The following is a 15383-nucleotide window of genomic DNA, read 5'->3' as shown; positions in this document are numbered from 1 at the left end:
TTAAATGTTTGTATCTGTTTTCATGTTTTTTGTGTTGTTTTTTGTTGTTTTTTTGCCTTATGTGTGTGAAGTGTTCTTTCATAAGTATATACATATAAATATATTTTTTGTTACAATATATAAAGTTATGTAGTACAGATTTTTGTTGTTAAATGGAAAAAACAACAACTTTTTTTCAAGTGGAAGAAACAACTCCATGTTTGCTTGTGAACTTATCTGTGTTTCCATATCTTATTTCTTTGTGCCTTAACTCTGACTGTACCTATCATCCAAGGAAAAGTCAGAGATTAAAAAAACGTGTGTGCATGAAGTGTGAACCAGAGACAAATCTCGGTCTTGAGAGGTGCAAGGGAGACAATAATAGAGAAAAAAATTAGAAACCTCACCAAAATTTATTAAAAAAAGGTATGCAAAGGCACAAAAGAACAAAATAACCCTGTCAACCCAACATATAAAATACATAACTGGAATGACAGACCAACAAAGATAATCCATGGGTGCATGAGGGATGCCAAACTTGTGCCTTGAAGCTCATTCAGGGCTAGTGGCATTGCAACATACATCAACTGATGTTCTTGCCTATGAATTGTTACTTGTTCTGGCAAATCAATTTTGTCCAGCACAGTGCCTGCCTGAATGTTTTTGAAAGCACCGGAATTCAGGTTTTTCGGCATCCCCACATGCACATGCACACACAATGATAAAGCATGATGATGCTAATTTATAGAAATTACATGCAATTGTCCAATTCACGTCCTGTCAGTTCAGTACTAGTTATATGGCTCCAAAACAGCTGCAAGGATGAACAACTAAATGATAGAAACGCAATTTCCACATCCAGCTCACAGTAGGCCAGTGGTTTGCATGACCACAGAAAATCTAGTGGTAATAAAAAATGAAATGATAAAATGGAGATTTGGTCCCTGCATCTTCAGACAACTTAAAAACAACAAAAGCTATGTAATATTTGTAGCTTATCTGTTAAACATGTCTCAACATGGTTTTCTGTTAATATACCATTCACATTTAATGCGTATAACATTATACACTATACATACTTTCTTCTTTTTCTTCCAGCATTGATATGTAACAATCTTTCTTTAGTCTTGTGCCGGAACATTTTACCATTACTTTTTTCACCAGCTTTGCATGCTTTCTGTGCACTCTTACCAAATGCTGAAATTCAAACTGTTAAAAGGTATATTAAAGATTTACTGTGATGTGAGATTTGTGTAAGACTAGAGGTCTACCATTTGATATGAGCTACACCTGTGGCAAAAAAAAAAAAAACCACAACATTTCAAGGACATCTGCAAACTTGTGCTCTGTGAACATCACATGCTATAAAAAAATATATTTAAAAAAATGAATATAAAAAAAGAAGTAAAATTGGACAAACCACAAAAAGTAATACAATGACAGTTTTAAAAAAACAACAACAAAAAACGTAATACATTGATAGTTAAAAAAAAAGTTTGGTTTTTTTTTTTAAATAAATCAAAACAACCTTACTTAAAGCATGGCAAATGCAACAAAAACTGCTGCTTGTACACTGGCCTGTGTTATCACAGTAAATCACACGATGCCATCTTGAAAATGAAAAAAAAAAGTTCTCATGGGACAAATGTGGCCATTCTATTGCTTTGACTCCTCTTCCTACAATTACAACTGCAACTATTCCTCTTAAATACACTACATGGTTTACTGTTAATCTTGAACAATTTTCATCAACTGAAGCAGCGTTTTATAAAGACTTGAATCCTTTCACGGTTAAAACAATCATCAAATGATAAATCCATTTGCTTCAACTTCTAAACCTATAGATGTAAAAAGAAATGAAGAAATTAACCCAAAAGGATCAAGCTCAGCTATGAAATACCAAAACGTGCAAAATAATTGAATGCATCCAACAAATTTGCCCCTGTCAAAAATATAATAACAATATTTTAAAGGATATAAGATTTCAGGATCCAAATTTTCGTTCGAAAAATGCCTTGAAGCCTAAATAACTTCAAATTCATACGATATATATAGAATCTGCAGTTGTACAGCATTCTTTTTTCTACTTCCATCTTTTTTTTTTCTTTTTCCAAATCAGAAACATTTCCATTTATGGCAAATTTGTTTTCTTCAAAACTTAGTGGTTTACAAATAATGAAAAGCATGTACATGGCACATTCCCTTTAGTACACACTTACCAAACGTTGTCTCCTAACATTTACAAATTATATGCACCATCAGAAATCATCATATCACCACCACCATCATCAATTAATAAAACTGAAAAGACAAAAACAAAAAAACCCAACATTATCACTTCACCACCATCATCATCAACTTAATGAAATAAAATGAACTTTGTTCCATCAACAGCATTGGAAAATCCGTGCCAAACCTCTCCGCTCCTCAGGAGGTGTATCACTAGAAAAACAAAAAAGTGAATTCCATCAGAAGTCATTGAAACCTGGTGCAGTGTCCTGCTAATTATGGATTATATTTATGTATGTATTTAAGTATTGGTATGCTTTACTTATTTTATCCAACCACTTCTACCAGGAAGGGCGCCATGAGGAGACGAAGCTGGTGATCTCTAGCAAGATGGGAGGCCTGGATTAGTGCCATTTTGTGGGCACCAAGTATGTCTGAAACTCTGTCAATCCATCACTAGTCTTCCTCTGAATCCTGAGTACCTGATGCTGTAGGCTCACAAGACTGGCTGGTTAACTGGAAATCTTGTACAGTGACCAAACCACTTTGTGTGTTGGTGTGCTATGTACTGGTTGGTAGGTGTAGCACAGACTATCTTTCTGATGTCGTTTCTGAGCGGGTCCCTTCTGGTTTTGCCAACTGCTCAACAGAGACATCTCATCTCACAAGTTGTCAGTTTATGCTCAAGGGCTTTGTCAGGAGTCCAGGTATTGCACTGATAGATCAGGGTGGGAAGTACTGGCATGCATGTGTGGGTAAAGGTATGTTTTGAAGGATATAGGTACATAAGCATATTATATGTATGCATTGTATATAATATGATGGTTTATCATGCAGACATAAATGCATATCATGGTCTTAAAAAGACTGATTATTGTCTTTACAGTCAAATTTATTCTCCTTTTCTTCCCCTCAGTGAAGAAGTGTTGTTGTTGTTTTTTTTGTGTGTGTGTTTTTTGTTGTTGTTGTTGTTTTGTTGTTGTTGCTTTTCTCTTGTTTTTAATTACGTAAGCTTGTTTTGCATGTTAAAAAATAAATAAATAAACACTCTCTGTCCATCCATACTACTTCACTTGTAATTAGAAGAGTGGAAGGGTTCAGCTAAGAAGGAGTAATCTAATGGCAGCATGCCGCCAGCTTGTATGGCGCCCAAAACAGCAGCCCCAACTGCAGCTGATGTCTTTAGCTTGTGCAAGGTGATCCTATGGATGCCTGCCTTTGGTCCTTGGGCACTCATGACACTCTCAAAACCTGCATGAATAATTAAACATGTCAACATGTTTGTGTAAGGTGTTCGCAATTAAAATTCACAAAGCACAGTTGTTTTGAGGTTTTTCTTCAATCTTAATCATGGCTAAAACACACATTGTTTTCTTTGCTTAGAAAAAAAAAACAACTTATGGTAACAACTCTGAAATAAATGCATGCATTTTGACTCCTTTTCAAAATGATTTGTGAAGCTGCTTCCTGTTAATGCTTCAGCTGGCAGCGTGTGCCACATGTGTTCAAAAGGATGTATATATCACAAAACACAACACACACAGTTCTTGCTTGTTTACATGTTCTTCAATGATGCCGGCTTTAAAAAAAAAACTTTCAAGAACCGGACTGTATCTATACTACTGACCTGGGGGCTTTTCCCTAATATATTCCATCTTTCAGCATGCACTTCAAATAGCTTTATCAAGGAGCCCAAAAAAAGTATATGGACTCAGAACTGTTGTCTAGCAAATAAACATTGAAATTTTATTGGTCTTGTTATATTTGAGTACATACATGGCAGGCACCACAGGTCTTGAGACTATTTTAATCCAAACTTTTTTTTTCCATACCTGACAGGTAGTACTATGCACTTTCAGATATTATTGTTATTGTTCCAGTGATGTGTTTTTGTTGGTCATGTGTGTGTGTGTGTGTGTGTGTGTGTGTGTGTGTGTGTGTTTGCGTGTGTTGTTTGTATAAAGATGTTGTAATCCTCCATGCTCCAGTACGAGTTAAAGGTTAATCAAACTTGAACATGTGTGTGCGTGTGTTCTTGCTTGTTTGTTATTATGTAACTGGCATGTACCACAGATTGAGGAGACCACTCACCTTCCTGTATAGCTGACCAGTTTTGGAACACAGACCCAACACAAACAACGTTAAGTCCTGCCTTCCCACTGAGCAGTTTCTGGGATTGAAAAAACAAATGACATCTTTATAACATACGTTACACAACATGTAGTCCTCCCTTTGAGTACAGCAGCATCTGGGATTGAAAAAAAAAATTCACATTACAATGCACTATGACATTACTACTCTTATCACACACTGCATTGCACTTCACTGTACCATGATGACATCATTATTCTTATAACACATATTGCACTACACAGCACCACTATGACATTACTTCTGTTATAACACATTACATTGCACTACACTACACCACTATGACATCATTACTCTTACAACATGTTACACTGCACTACACTATGCCACTATGACATCATTACTCTTACAACATGTTACACTGCACTACACTATGCCACTATGACAGCATTGCTCTATTAACACATCACATGCACTATATAATACTACTACAACAGTATTACTATTACAACACATTATACTGCACTACAATATGCCACTATGAAATTATTACTCTCATAAAACATTACATTGCACTGTGCCACTATGACATTATCACTCTTAAAACATGTTACACTGCAAACACTATGCCAAAATGAAATCATTAATCTTATAACACATTACATTGCACTATACCATGCCACTATGATATTAACTCTCTTATAACATATCACATTGGACTACACTACACCACTATAATATTATCACTCTTAAAAAATGTTACACTGCACTAAACTATGTCACAATGACAACATTATGCTTAAAATGCATTACACAGCACTACACCATGCCACTATGATATTAATTCTCTTATAACACACTACATTGCACTACACCATGCCACTATGATATTATTCTTGTAACTCCAAACCCCACTCCTTTGTCCTGACACACATTTCCGTCTCCCATGCCCCTCACACTACTTTCAGACCTTGGCAAGAATGACTCTGTCCCAACCTTGACTGCAGCCAACAAACTACCAGATGTGTGTAAGTGTTGACAAAACTGGATGACCATAGTTTCTAATCCTTTACAACTGTTGACAAAAATGGATGACCATACCTTCTAATCCTTGAAAACTGTTGAAAAAACTATACCTTCCAATACTTTACAACTGTTGACAAAACCGGAAGACCATAATTTCTAATCCTTTATAACTGTTGACAAAACTGGATGACCATATTTTCTAATACTTTACAACTGTTGACAAAACTGGGTGACCATACTTTCTAATCCTTTACAACACAGGCCAGACAGGATGACCATACATTCTTATCTTTTTCAACTGTTGACAAAAGTGGAAAACCAAACTTTCTTATCATTTATAACTATTGACAAAACTGGATAACCATACTTTCTAATCCTTTTTCACTGTTGACAAAACTTGATGACCATATTTTATAATACTCTACAACTGTTGACAAAACTGGATGACCATACTTTCTAATCCTTTATAACTGTTGACAGGACAGGATGACCATCCATTCTTATCTTTTTTTAACTGTTGACAAATTTGGAGAGAAAAAAAATGACTTTCTAATCCTTTACAAGTAACTGTTGACAAACCTGGATGACCATGCTTTCTAATCCTTTATAACTGTTGACAAGACAGGATGACCATACATTTTTATCTTTTTCAACTGTTGACAAAACTGGAAAACCATACTTTCTAATCCTCTACAACTAACTGTTGACAAAACTGGATGACCATACTTTCTAGTCCTGTGCTCACTCAGCCATTACCTTTACCACATGCTGGTCAGCACCTTTGTTCTTCATTGAGGGGTGCAGATCAGATGCTGATGAGCACTTTTCACGCATTTACAAGCACAACTATTTTGGTTGGCAGATTTTAGTTCAGATTCTGCCTCTGCTAAAAAATAAAAAAAAATAGTTCACCCAGCTCATTCACCTCCCCTCTTGATTTCACCACCTCCCTGTCTCTCCGGCTGAGTGGCCTGCAAACTACATACATACAGTGCCCAGGTATGGTCACCCAGTTATGTCAACAGTTGTAAAGGATTAGAAAGTATGCTGATCCTGTTTGGTCCACTGTTGCAAAGGATTAAAAACTATGGTCATCCGGTTTTGTTAACAGTTGTTAAGGATTTGAAAGTATGTTAATCCAGTTTGGCCACAACCATAGTTTGCTATGAACGGTTGCCTTTGACTGTCAGGCAAATGACATGATTTTTGCTTTTTAAACTACAGTTTACACCCTTTTATTATCCATGATTAGAACAGGGCAAATTAATTGTATTTTGTTTTCAGAGTCAAGACACTAGAGGTACAACTGCAGAACTTAACTGAGTGAAAGAGTCTGCACTTTGATCACAGCAATAAAGTCCACACATGAGCAACTGGTCAGTTTTTACACATGCGAAAAAATGGAATTTACAATCTGTGTAAGATGCACTTTGAAAGCAAATATTTCTTGTTAGTCTGATCACAGTGTTAATCCTAATACATCCAGGTACTGAATGCATTAAGGTACACACCAGGATGAGTAATTTACAACACAAGCAGACACAATAGTCAAAGAGTGGTGCACACACAACTGTGCCCCTTGCTAAATAAGCATTGAAGCACATCAGGCCAGAGGCACTATATAGTGAAGTCAGAAAAAAGGGAAGGGGTGAGGGTGGAGGTGTGTGGGGTGGGCACTGGCTAATTTTAGCACTCTGGTGCTCTGTGCAGCAAAGTGTACACTGATCTAAGGGGAGAGTTTTTCATGGGAAGCAAAAAGCCATTTTAGCCCAACAGTTAAGGGGAAACAACCGTGACACATTTAGAAAGCTAAAACATCAAACTTTGAAGTGTGCATTTCCCACTAGATGTCAGGGCTGTCATGAACAGGATTGCTGTTACATATAAAAATGTAACAAATACCCTGGCTCACAACTTCCACTGCCAATGCCGACCAAGGACAATAACGAAATTATTTTTATCTTCCTTTCTTGCACATTTATCCTACAGCCTTTCTACCACTAACTGTGGAGCACCAGCTGAATGTGGATAAGTCTCCTCTCACTGAAACTTAATCTAAAATGGAGTATACAGTGACCGAAATCCATACTAAACAAATTTATACATAGGTCCCATCTTCTGCAAAACTCCAGAAAAATGCAAGGCATGCGCACTATGCCCTTGCTTACAATAGTGATGCTCCCCCCACAGCACAATTTGCCTCAATGTGGGAAAAGTAAGACACATCAAATAGTGTCACAGCACAATTTGCCTCGATGTGGGAAAAGTAAGACACATCAAATAGTGTCTCACACAACAGACACACCAAACTCACGTCTGAAACCATAGACACACCATACGTGTGTCTCAAGCTATCATCACACTTACCATGTGTCATAACAATAAAAAAAAATTTTTTTTTAGATTAGTGCACAGTACCGCAACCACCAAAAACATTACAAATTACATAAAATAAAAAAATTGTTAACACATTCAATGCAAAAGAAAATAACAAGTATAACACATGTACTCATTCATCACAAAGGAATTCTGCAACACTGAGATTTCAAAGGCAAGTCAAACTGCTGAGCAGGCAGACGGGACAGTACGTCCGCATGGTTGCCACTGCCAGCAACTGGAACAATGGTGAAATGAAAATCCTGCAGTGCCAAAGCCCACCTCATCAATCTTCTGCTGGTGGTGCTCGAACACTGCAAAATAGTCAACGGCATGTGGTCAGTCTCCAAGAGGAAGTGCTGCCTGTACAGATAACGTTGGAACTTGTCCACCGCCCAGATGACAGCAAGACACTCACATTCGACCACTGAAAAACGTCACTATCTCTCCAACAACTTCCTAGAGGTGTACAGCACTGGATGCATGACGCCATCGTCAGATTCCTGCATGAGCACTGCACCTAAACCTACATCAGAAGAACTGGTACGCACAGAAAACTGCTTCTGTAAATTCGGCAGTATCAGAACAGGCTTGTCAGACAAGGCCTGTTTGAGTGCCTGGTTGGGCAGTCATCTGACAATCTGACTTTTGACGGTTGTTTTTTCTTGATCATTTCCAGGGCCATGACACTAGCAAAGTTTGGAATGTAGCGGCGGTAGAATCCGACCAGACCAAGGAACGACAGAATTTGTTTCTTTGTTGTTGGGGTAGCGACATTCAACATCTTTGACACTTTCCTGTCAACCGGCATCATTTTTCCACAGGACAGCCGATGTCCCAAGAACTCAACAGATCAGAACCCGATCTTGACTTTTGACAGCCTAGCAGTCAGACCATGTTTGCCGAGTTCTGACAACATGCCATCCAATCCCTGCACATGGTCCTTCAAGGACTGCATCGCGATCAAGATATCGTCAAAGAATGACACAGCGTGAAAACAGTGCAGGTTTAGCTTTCGCATGAGATGGGCAAACGTATTTGGGGCTGTTAAATAGCCCAAAAAGGAAATTTTCTTCCTAAAATTACGTTTATCTAACATACTTACCATGACCCACTAATGCAGACTCTGGCAGGGAGTCCGATTCCTGTCCTGTGCAAACTGCTATTCGCCTATGCGGAGAAAACGAAATGAAATGAAATGATGGTGCTTAGAGCCTCGCCAACCACTAAGGCCATCTCAACTACAAGGGTAAAAAACAAACAATTAAAACGAATCACCACTTCAAACTTTCCACTCAAAATTTTAAAAAAACTTCCATAGTTTAAAACCTTCAAATCTGATTAAAAATGTTCACTTCTTTCAAGAAGTCCATCAGCACCTACGGAGGGACATCACGAAACAAGGTCTTCAAAGAAACCACCGTGTTACGTCTTTGTCTAACGTCATGCAGATCCCAACAGTCAAGGAGCACGTGTTTCACGGTAAGAGGCTCATCACAGGGAATACATCGAGGGGCCTCTTCCCCCTTTAACAAGTAAGAATGAGTAAAAAAAAAAAAAAAAAAGTGTGTCCCGCATGTAGTCTGCACAGCACAGACTCCTCCTTTCTGTTCTTCACTCCTGAAGGGAAGATCTCTTTTAGGTGTGGACAGATCTGGAAGAGCTTGTTGTCCGTCTGGGTGTTCCGCTCCTCTTGCCAAAGATCCTTAACATAAGTGTTCACCTTCTGCTTCATGTCTGTGTATGGTACAAAGGATCTCGATAATTCTTCCTTTACAGCGTTCTTGGCCAGCAGGTCTGTCCTTTCGTTACCACGAATGCCAACATGTCCAGGAACCCAGGCCAACACAACCTCGTATCCTTTGTTCGTTACGAGAGTAAAAGCTTCGTAAAATTCCAGCAGTTTGGGATGAGTGATATTCATGCAGGCAATCGCCTCCAGGGCTGACAAGGAGTCGGAAAGATCATGAATCTCTTGTTTCGAAGAGAGAACCATTTTTACCGCCAGAACCAGTGCGGTCAGTTCCGCAGTGTACACTGAGCTGTCAGATAGGATGTGTTCAGTTGAGGGCTGGTCAGGAAAGGCGGGACAGAACGCAGATGCAGCGACTCCATCCTCTGACTTGGAACCATCAGTGAAGATTCTTTGGAAAGTGGGAAATTTGTGGCAGAGCTCTGAAAAGTAAGTTCTGTAGGCCAGTGAACTGGTGGAGTCTTTACGGTACGAGGCCAGATCGAATTGGACCTCAGGTGTTCTAAAGGTCCACGGAGGGCTGTCAGGGAACTTGGAGAAGTCTGAGATGCCACCAACATCCAGATCAGCATTTTCTATGTGTGGCTGAATGCGGAGTCCAAGAGGAGGGATGCAGTTTGGGTTGTCTTTAAATTTCTTGTTGAAAGGGTTGTTGAATACGTCGTAAGCAGGGTTTGTAGGTTCAGAAAACAGTTTCAAGTAATAATTTAGGGTCAGCTTCAGTCTGCGGTTGGAGAGAGGCGGTTCCCCCGCCTCTGCATACAGGCTGTACACAGGGGTGGTGCGGAATGCACCTAAACTGAGACGGAGTCCTTGGTGGTGTATAGGGTCCAGCAGTTTCAGGTAAGACGGTCTGGCCAAGCCGTATACTACACTTCCGTAATCCAGTTTGGACCGGACCAGGGCTCTGTAGAGGTGCAAGAGAGTTCTCTTATCAGCACCCCAGTCCGTGTGTGCCACAACTCAGATGATGTTCAGGGCTTTTCGACAAGATATTTTCAGCTGTTTGATATGGCTGAGGAAGTTCAGCTTCTGATCAAAAACGACCCCTAAAAATTTGGCTTCCTTAACCGCCGGGATGGTGGAATTTCCCAGACGGATTTCAGGGTCCGGACAGAACTGATGAAAGTTATGAAAATGAATACACTCAGTTTTGGAGGACGAAAAGGTGAAACCATTCTCCTCTGCCCAACCCTGAATTTTGTCCACGCAGAGCTCAAGCCGTCGCTGGATGCTGGCATACATGCTGACAGTTGCATACAGGGCGAAATCGTCCACAAACAGCGAGCTGTCCAATCCCTTCTGAACTGACTGAACAATGTCGTTAATTTTGATGCTGAAGAGAGCCGGCAACAGAATGCTCCCTTGCAGAACACCCAGCTCCTGCTCATGAATGTCAGACAGGGTGGTGCCGACCCTCACCAGGAATTGTCTGTCTTGCAAAAAATTGTGGATGAACTGGGGCAGGTGTCCTCGGAAGGCGAACTTGTGCAGGTTCGAGAGGATTCCAAATTTCCAGGTGGTATCGTAAGCTTTCTCTAAGTCAAAAAATATGGCCACCACATGCTGTTTGTTTACAAAGGCATTTCTTACAGTGGTTTCCAGACAAACCAGATGGTCAACGGTAGACTGATGCTTGCGGAAACCGCACTGTTCTTTCGCCAGAAGGCCGTCGGTCTCTAGTTTCCACATCAGTCTACCGTTGACCATCTTCTCCATCAGTTTGCAGATGCAGCTGGTCAGTGCTATTGGGCGGTAGTTGGAGGGGTTTGAGGGGTCTTTTCCCGGTTTAGGCACCGGGATTATGAGGGCTTTCCGCCAGGTGGGTGGAAAAAAGCCTGTAATCCAGATGTGGTTGTAAACTCTGAGCAGGGTGTCCAGACAGGTTTCGGGAAGATGTTTAAAAAGTTTATAATGGACCTCGTCCATTCCTGGACAGGAATCCGTGCTAGTCTGAAGGGCAGATTTTAGTTCATTCATAGTGAAAAGAAGGTTGTAGCTCTCTGTGTTGTCGGAAGAGAAGTTGCAGGGTGTATTTTCTTACAGGTTTTTGGTTTTGAGAAACCAAGCAGATTTGTTGGCAGATCTAGAGTTTAGTTCGATTGTGGAGGCAAGCAAGTTGGGCAGACGTTTTTGGCCTTTTTTTTTTTTTTTCAACCCTCCACACTTTCTTCTTGGGTGTGTTGGAGGTTAAGGAAGAGCAAAAATCTCTCCATGATTTTCTCTGGCTCTTTTTAAAAACATACCTGGCTTTCAACCCTCAGCTGTTGATGGGTTAGAACGCTATCGGTCTCCGGTCTCCGAAAGACGCGTCGTTGCGCTCTCTTCCGAGACTTACGGGCCTCCCGACATTCCGCGTTGAACCAGAGCGTTCTTGGCATCTGAGGCTTGGAGGTAGAGGATGGGACTGCCGCTTTGGCGCAATCTAAAACGATCTATGTCAGAGTGTCAGCAGGATCCTTGCTTTGTAAGACTATTTCTTCCTGCTGCTCCGCTCTTAACTTTGTGGTAAAAATTCCCCAGTCAGCTTTGTCATAGTTCAGGTGGTCAGGCAGAGAATCACCTTCCCCATCTGTGGGGCGGAGGACGACAGGAAAGTGGTCACTCCCGTGCAGATCGTCGTGCACTTTCCACTCGTAGTCCAGGACCAACGATGGATCGCAGACCGACAGATCTAAACACGAGAGCTTTCCAGAAGACAGATGAAGGTAAGTGGGAGACTTGTCGTTAAGACAGCACAAGTCCATGTCGGAAAGAAGGTTTTCCAAGAGAAGACCTCGGGCTGATGTCATCTCACTTCCCCAGAGCGGGGAGTGTCCATTGAAGTCGCCCAACAGTAAAAACGGAGGTGGGAGCTGGTTGACCAGGTTCATGAGGTCCTGCCTCAGAACACGGACGGCAGGAGGAAGGTACAGAGAGCAGACAGTGATGGTTTTCTCAAGTGTGACTCTGACTGCCACCGCCTGTAAAGGGGTGCTTAAAGGAACTGTACTGTATAAAAGGGACTTGCGTATAAAAAGAGCGACACCTCCCGTCAATCCCTCTTGCTTCGGTTGAGAGGGTTTAAAAACGGAGTTAAAACCAGAGAGAGATAAAACCTTGCCATCTCTTTGCAGAGTCTCCTGCAGCGCCAGCACTGAAGGTTTCAAAGCACGACAAAGCAGCTGGAGTTCCTGGAAATTGGCGTAGAACCCCTGGATGTTCCAGTGGATCACTGCCATTAAAAAGGTTAAAAAAAAATAAAGCAGCAGCCTATTCCATCGCTACCCCCTGCTCCTCTGCTTGCAGTGGCTCAAGGTCGGCCAAGATGGAGTATCTATTTTTTTAACTGGATTTTTCTGATTCCGACCAAGTCGGAATATCCACGACCTCGGCTCTTCCCGATCCCGCCGAGGCCGCAACCCTCCCCTCCTTGAGTTTAGGAGGTACGGGGGGTTTCTGGCCACTTCTGCCAGCCCGAGGGCCGGGCAGACGAGAGGCGGGGCGAGGGGTGCCGGAGGGGGGGGGGGGGGGGGTGGGAGGCGGACAACGTGCCTCCGCCCGAGGCTTTTCGCTCCCACCCAGCAGCCCCTGAGGACTGCCACACAGGATGGGAAGGGGTGGACACGGCGCCTCCACCCAAGGCCAACGGTTCTAACGAGGTAGGAACGTCGTCCGTCTGCATCCCTGTGGACGTCGTCTGGACCGTGACGTCTACCATCCTGGGTCTGACGACAGAGGCATACGACGCCTCAAAGAACGTTATCTTCTTTTCTGTCTTTACCTTCTGGATTTGTTTTTCTTTTTTCCAGGCGGGGCAGTCTTTCGATGAGGACGGGTGGCCACCTCCGCAGTTCGCACAACGGGCTGGACTGACGCAATCGCCCTGGTGCGCCGCCTTTGAACAGTTGCCACACGCCTCTTCCTCCTTGCATCGGTCTCGCACGTGTCCAAATTTCTGGCATTTGAAACATCTTAGAGGGGACGGCACGTACAGGCTTACACTCACCATCAGGTATCCGACTCGAATGTCCTTGGGGACATTCCGGCAGCAGAAGGTGAGGAAGAATGTGTTGGTCGGGACTCTGTCCAACCCCTTCTTCACCGTCACCCTGTACACGTCGGTCACTCCCTGAGAGGACAGCTCGCTCTTGATCTCAGCTTCAGACACACCTCTCAACTCCAGGCATCTGATGACCCCCTTTGAGCAGTTGAGACCTTTGTGAGGGGAAACCTTCACCGCCCTATCCACAAAAGTGGTCGCCTTGAGAAGAAGCTGTGTCTGCCTTTTTGACTCTCTCTGCACTAAAAACGCTCCGCTCCTCAGCCTCTTGATGGATTTCAGCGATCCTGCCAGACACTGAAAGCCCTTCTGGATAGTGAATGGGCTGAGAGCCGACAAGGGCTTGTCGTCATCAGCGCCCTCCATCACAAGCCACGACGGCCAAAATCCAGAGGTCTCAATGACCTCTGAATCTGAGTCTGAATCGTCTGTTCCTTGTCGTCATCTTTTTCCAAATTATGGGGGGTGTAATTGTTTGGAATTCATGTTGAAAAAAATTGTAAATTCATCCCTCCCTTACCCACCCACCATGGGGTCCAACTTAGGGGCCAGGGTCAAGGGAACACCAGCTTGACCCCTTCCAGGTTTCGGGAGGGATATACGACCAACAGCCTAGCTCCAACGTGTTCCCCCCCGATCATGCCCAGCTCCCGGGGACAGGGAACCGAGCACTACGGGGGTTATCTTCGTTAGCCTCTAAACTGCCAGTCTTGACCCAGCCCCACGAAGGGGTAGCCGATTGACACACACGGGCCAATGTGTGCCGCCTGTCTTAGGAGAGGTCCGAGCCAAAGGGATGTGTTGAGAGCAGCGTGCTCTCTCAATCCCCAGGATCTCATTCCCCTCCATCACAGGTTGCGCCGCACGGCAAACACAGCGGGCCTGAAGAAGGCCGCAGAGAAAAAAGAATGTGGAAAAGAAGGCTTGATGGGGAGCTGAGGACAGAAAAGAGGCGGTAAAAAGAAGAATAGAGAATAGCGAAAGGGACAGTGGGTCACTTTTAGTTTGGGCCTCACTCATGACCTGTTCGGCATGGGAAGCCCTATCTGGGGCATCAGTACAAAAACCACCACTTATTCAGCCCGAACAGCTACGATGGCTATGTAGGCTGTCAATTAAGACCTGGGACCAGAGCAGCAAAACCCCAAGAAGCACTGATGCCCCCACCGACATAGCTTGCTCGATCACTGGCCACTAAGCCTCCCGACCACAACAAGGTAGTGACCCTCCCGGGAGAGGGTCAAGAGAACACCAGCCTGACCCCCTCCAGGTTTCGGGAGGTCTGGAGAAAGTGGGAACAAGCATCGCAATAGGGACGATGCTGGCTTAAAGAACAGAGTAGGCCAGTATTGCGTGCTGCCACCTGGCTAATGGCCTTTGTTGCAGCAGGATACGTTGGAGAAGTGCATGTGGAGATTCCCCTCTGTAAGCACCGCAGTGGTTGTGTCAAAATTGAAAAGGGTCAGGCAAGTAAGACCAGGTGGGAGAATCATTTTCCAACACCAATGGTTTTAGGAATTGATGTGGCATTCCTGTTCAAGCAGGATGGCGGGGCGAACTGACCAAAAAGCGGCGGCTACTGTGATGGTACGAGAGGGCACAAAGGTGTGCCTCTGTGGCCAGCAAACCATTCGTTGTGTTGTGGAAGAATCATTCCCCTTGATCAACATGCCTTTCCTCAATAATAGGGGAACACCATTGTTACTCAGACTTTCTGCTACCAGTGAGGAGTGGGGGCGATGGGCCTTGGGTTGAGCAAGTCAGAAGTGTACCCCATGCCGATTGTGGGGCCTGATTGTCTCCTGCCCAGGGGGCAGTCTTTAGGCCTGATAAAACTTGGAAGACGAAGGCTGACATCGATTAATGGAAGGGCCAGCTGGGATGTAT

The 15383-nt window shown here is 43.1% G+C and overlaps 1 protein-coding gene across 1 annotated transcript in view; it reads right to left on the bottom strand.

The window, feature by feature from the left end:
* Positions 1 to 101: 101 nt before the first annotated feature.
* LOC143293760 (N-acetyl-D-glucosamine kinase-like) overlaps positions 102 to 15383 on the bottom strand; it is a 41182-nt gene continuing 25900 nt past the window's right edge. The window contains exons 9-11 of the mRNA XM_076604975.1: positions 4300 to 4378; positions 3282 to 3459; positions 102 to 2421 (exon numbers count right to left, since the gene is read on the bottom strand). Of these exons, the coding sequence (XP_076461090.1) occupies positions 2367 to 2421; positions 3282 to 3459; positions 4300 to 4378 (312 nt within the window). The 3' untranslated portion in view covers positions 102 to 2366. The remainder of the gene's footprint in view (positions 2422 to 3281; positions 3460 to 4299; positions 4379 to 15383) is intronic.

Source organism: Babylonia areolata, chromosome 19 (assembly GCF_041734735.1).
Source record: "Babylonia areolata isolate BAREFJ2019XMU chromosome 19, ASM4173473v1, whole genome shotgun sequence".
Taxonomy (NCBI): domain Eukaryota; kingdom Metazoa; phylum Mollusca; class Gastropoda; order Neogastropoda; family Buccinidae; genus Babylonia; species Babylonia areolata.
Note: the sequence above shows the minus strand (reverse complement) of the source record. Positions and strands in the feature narration are given on the sequence as shown.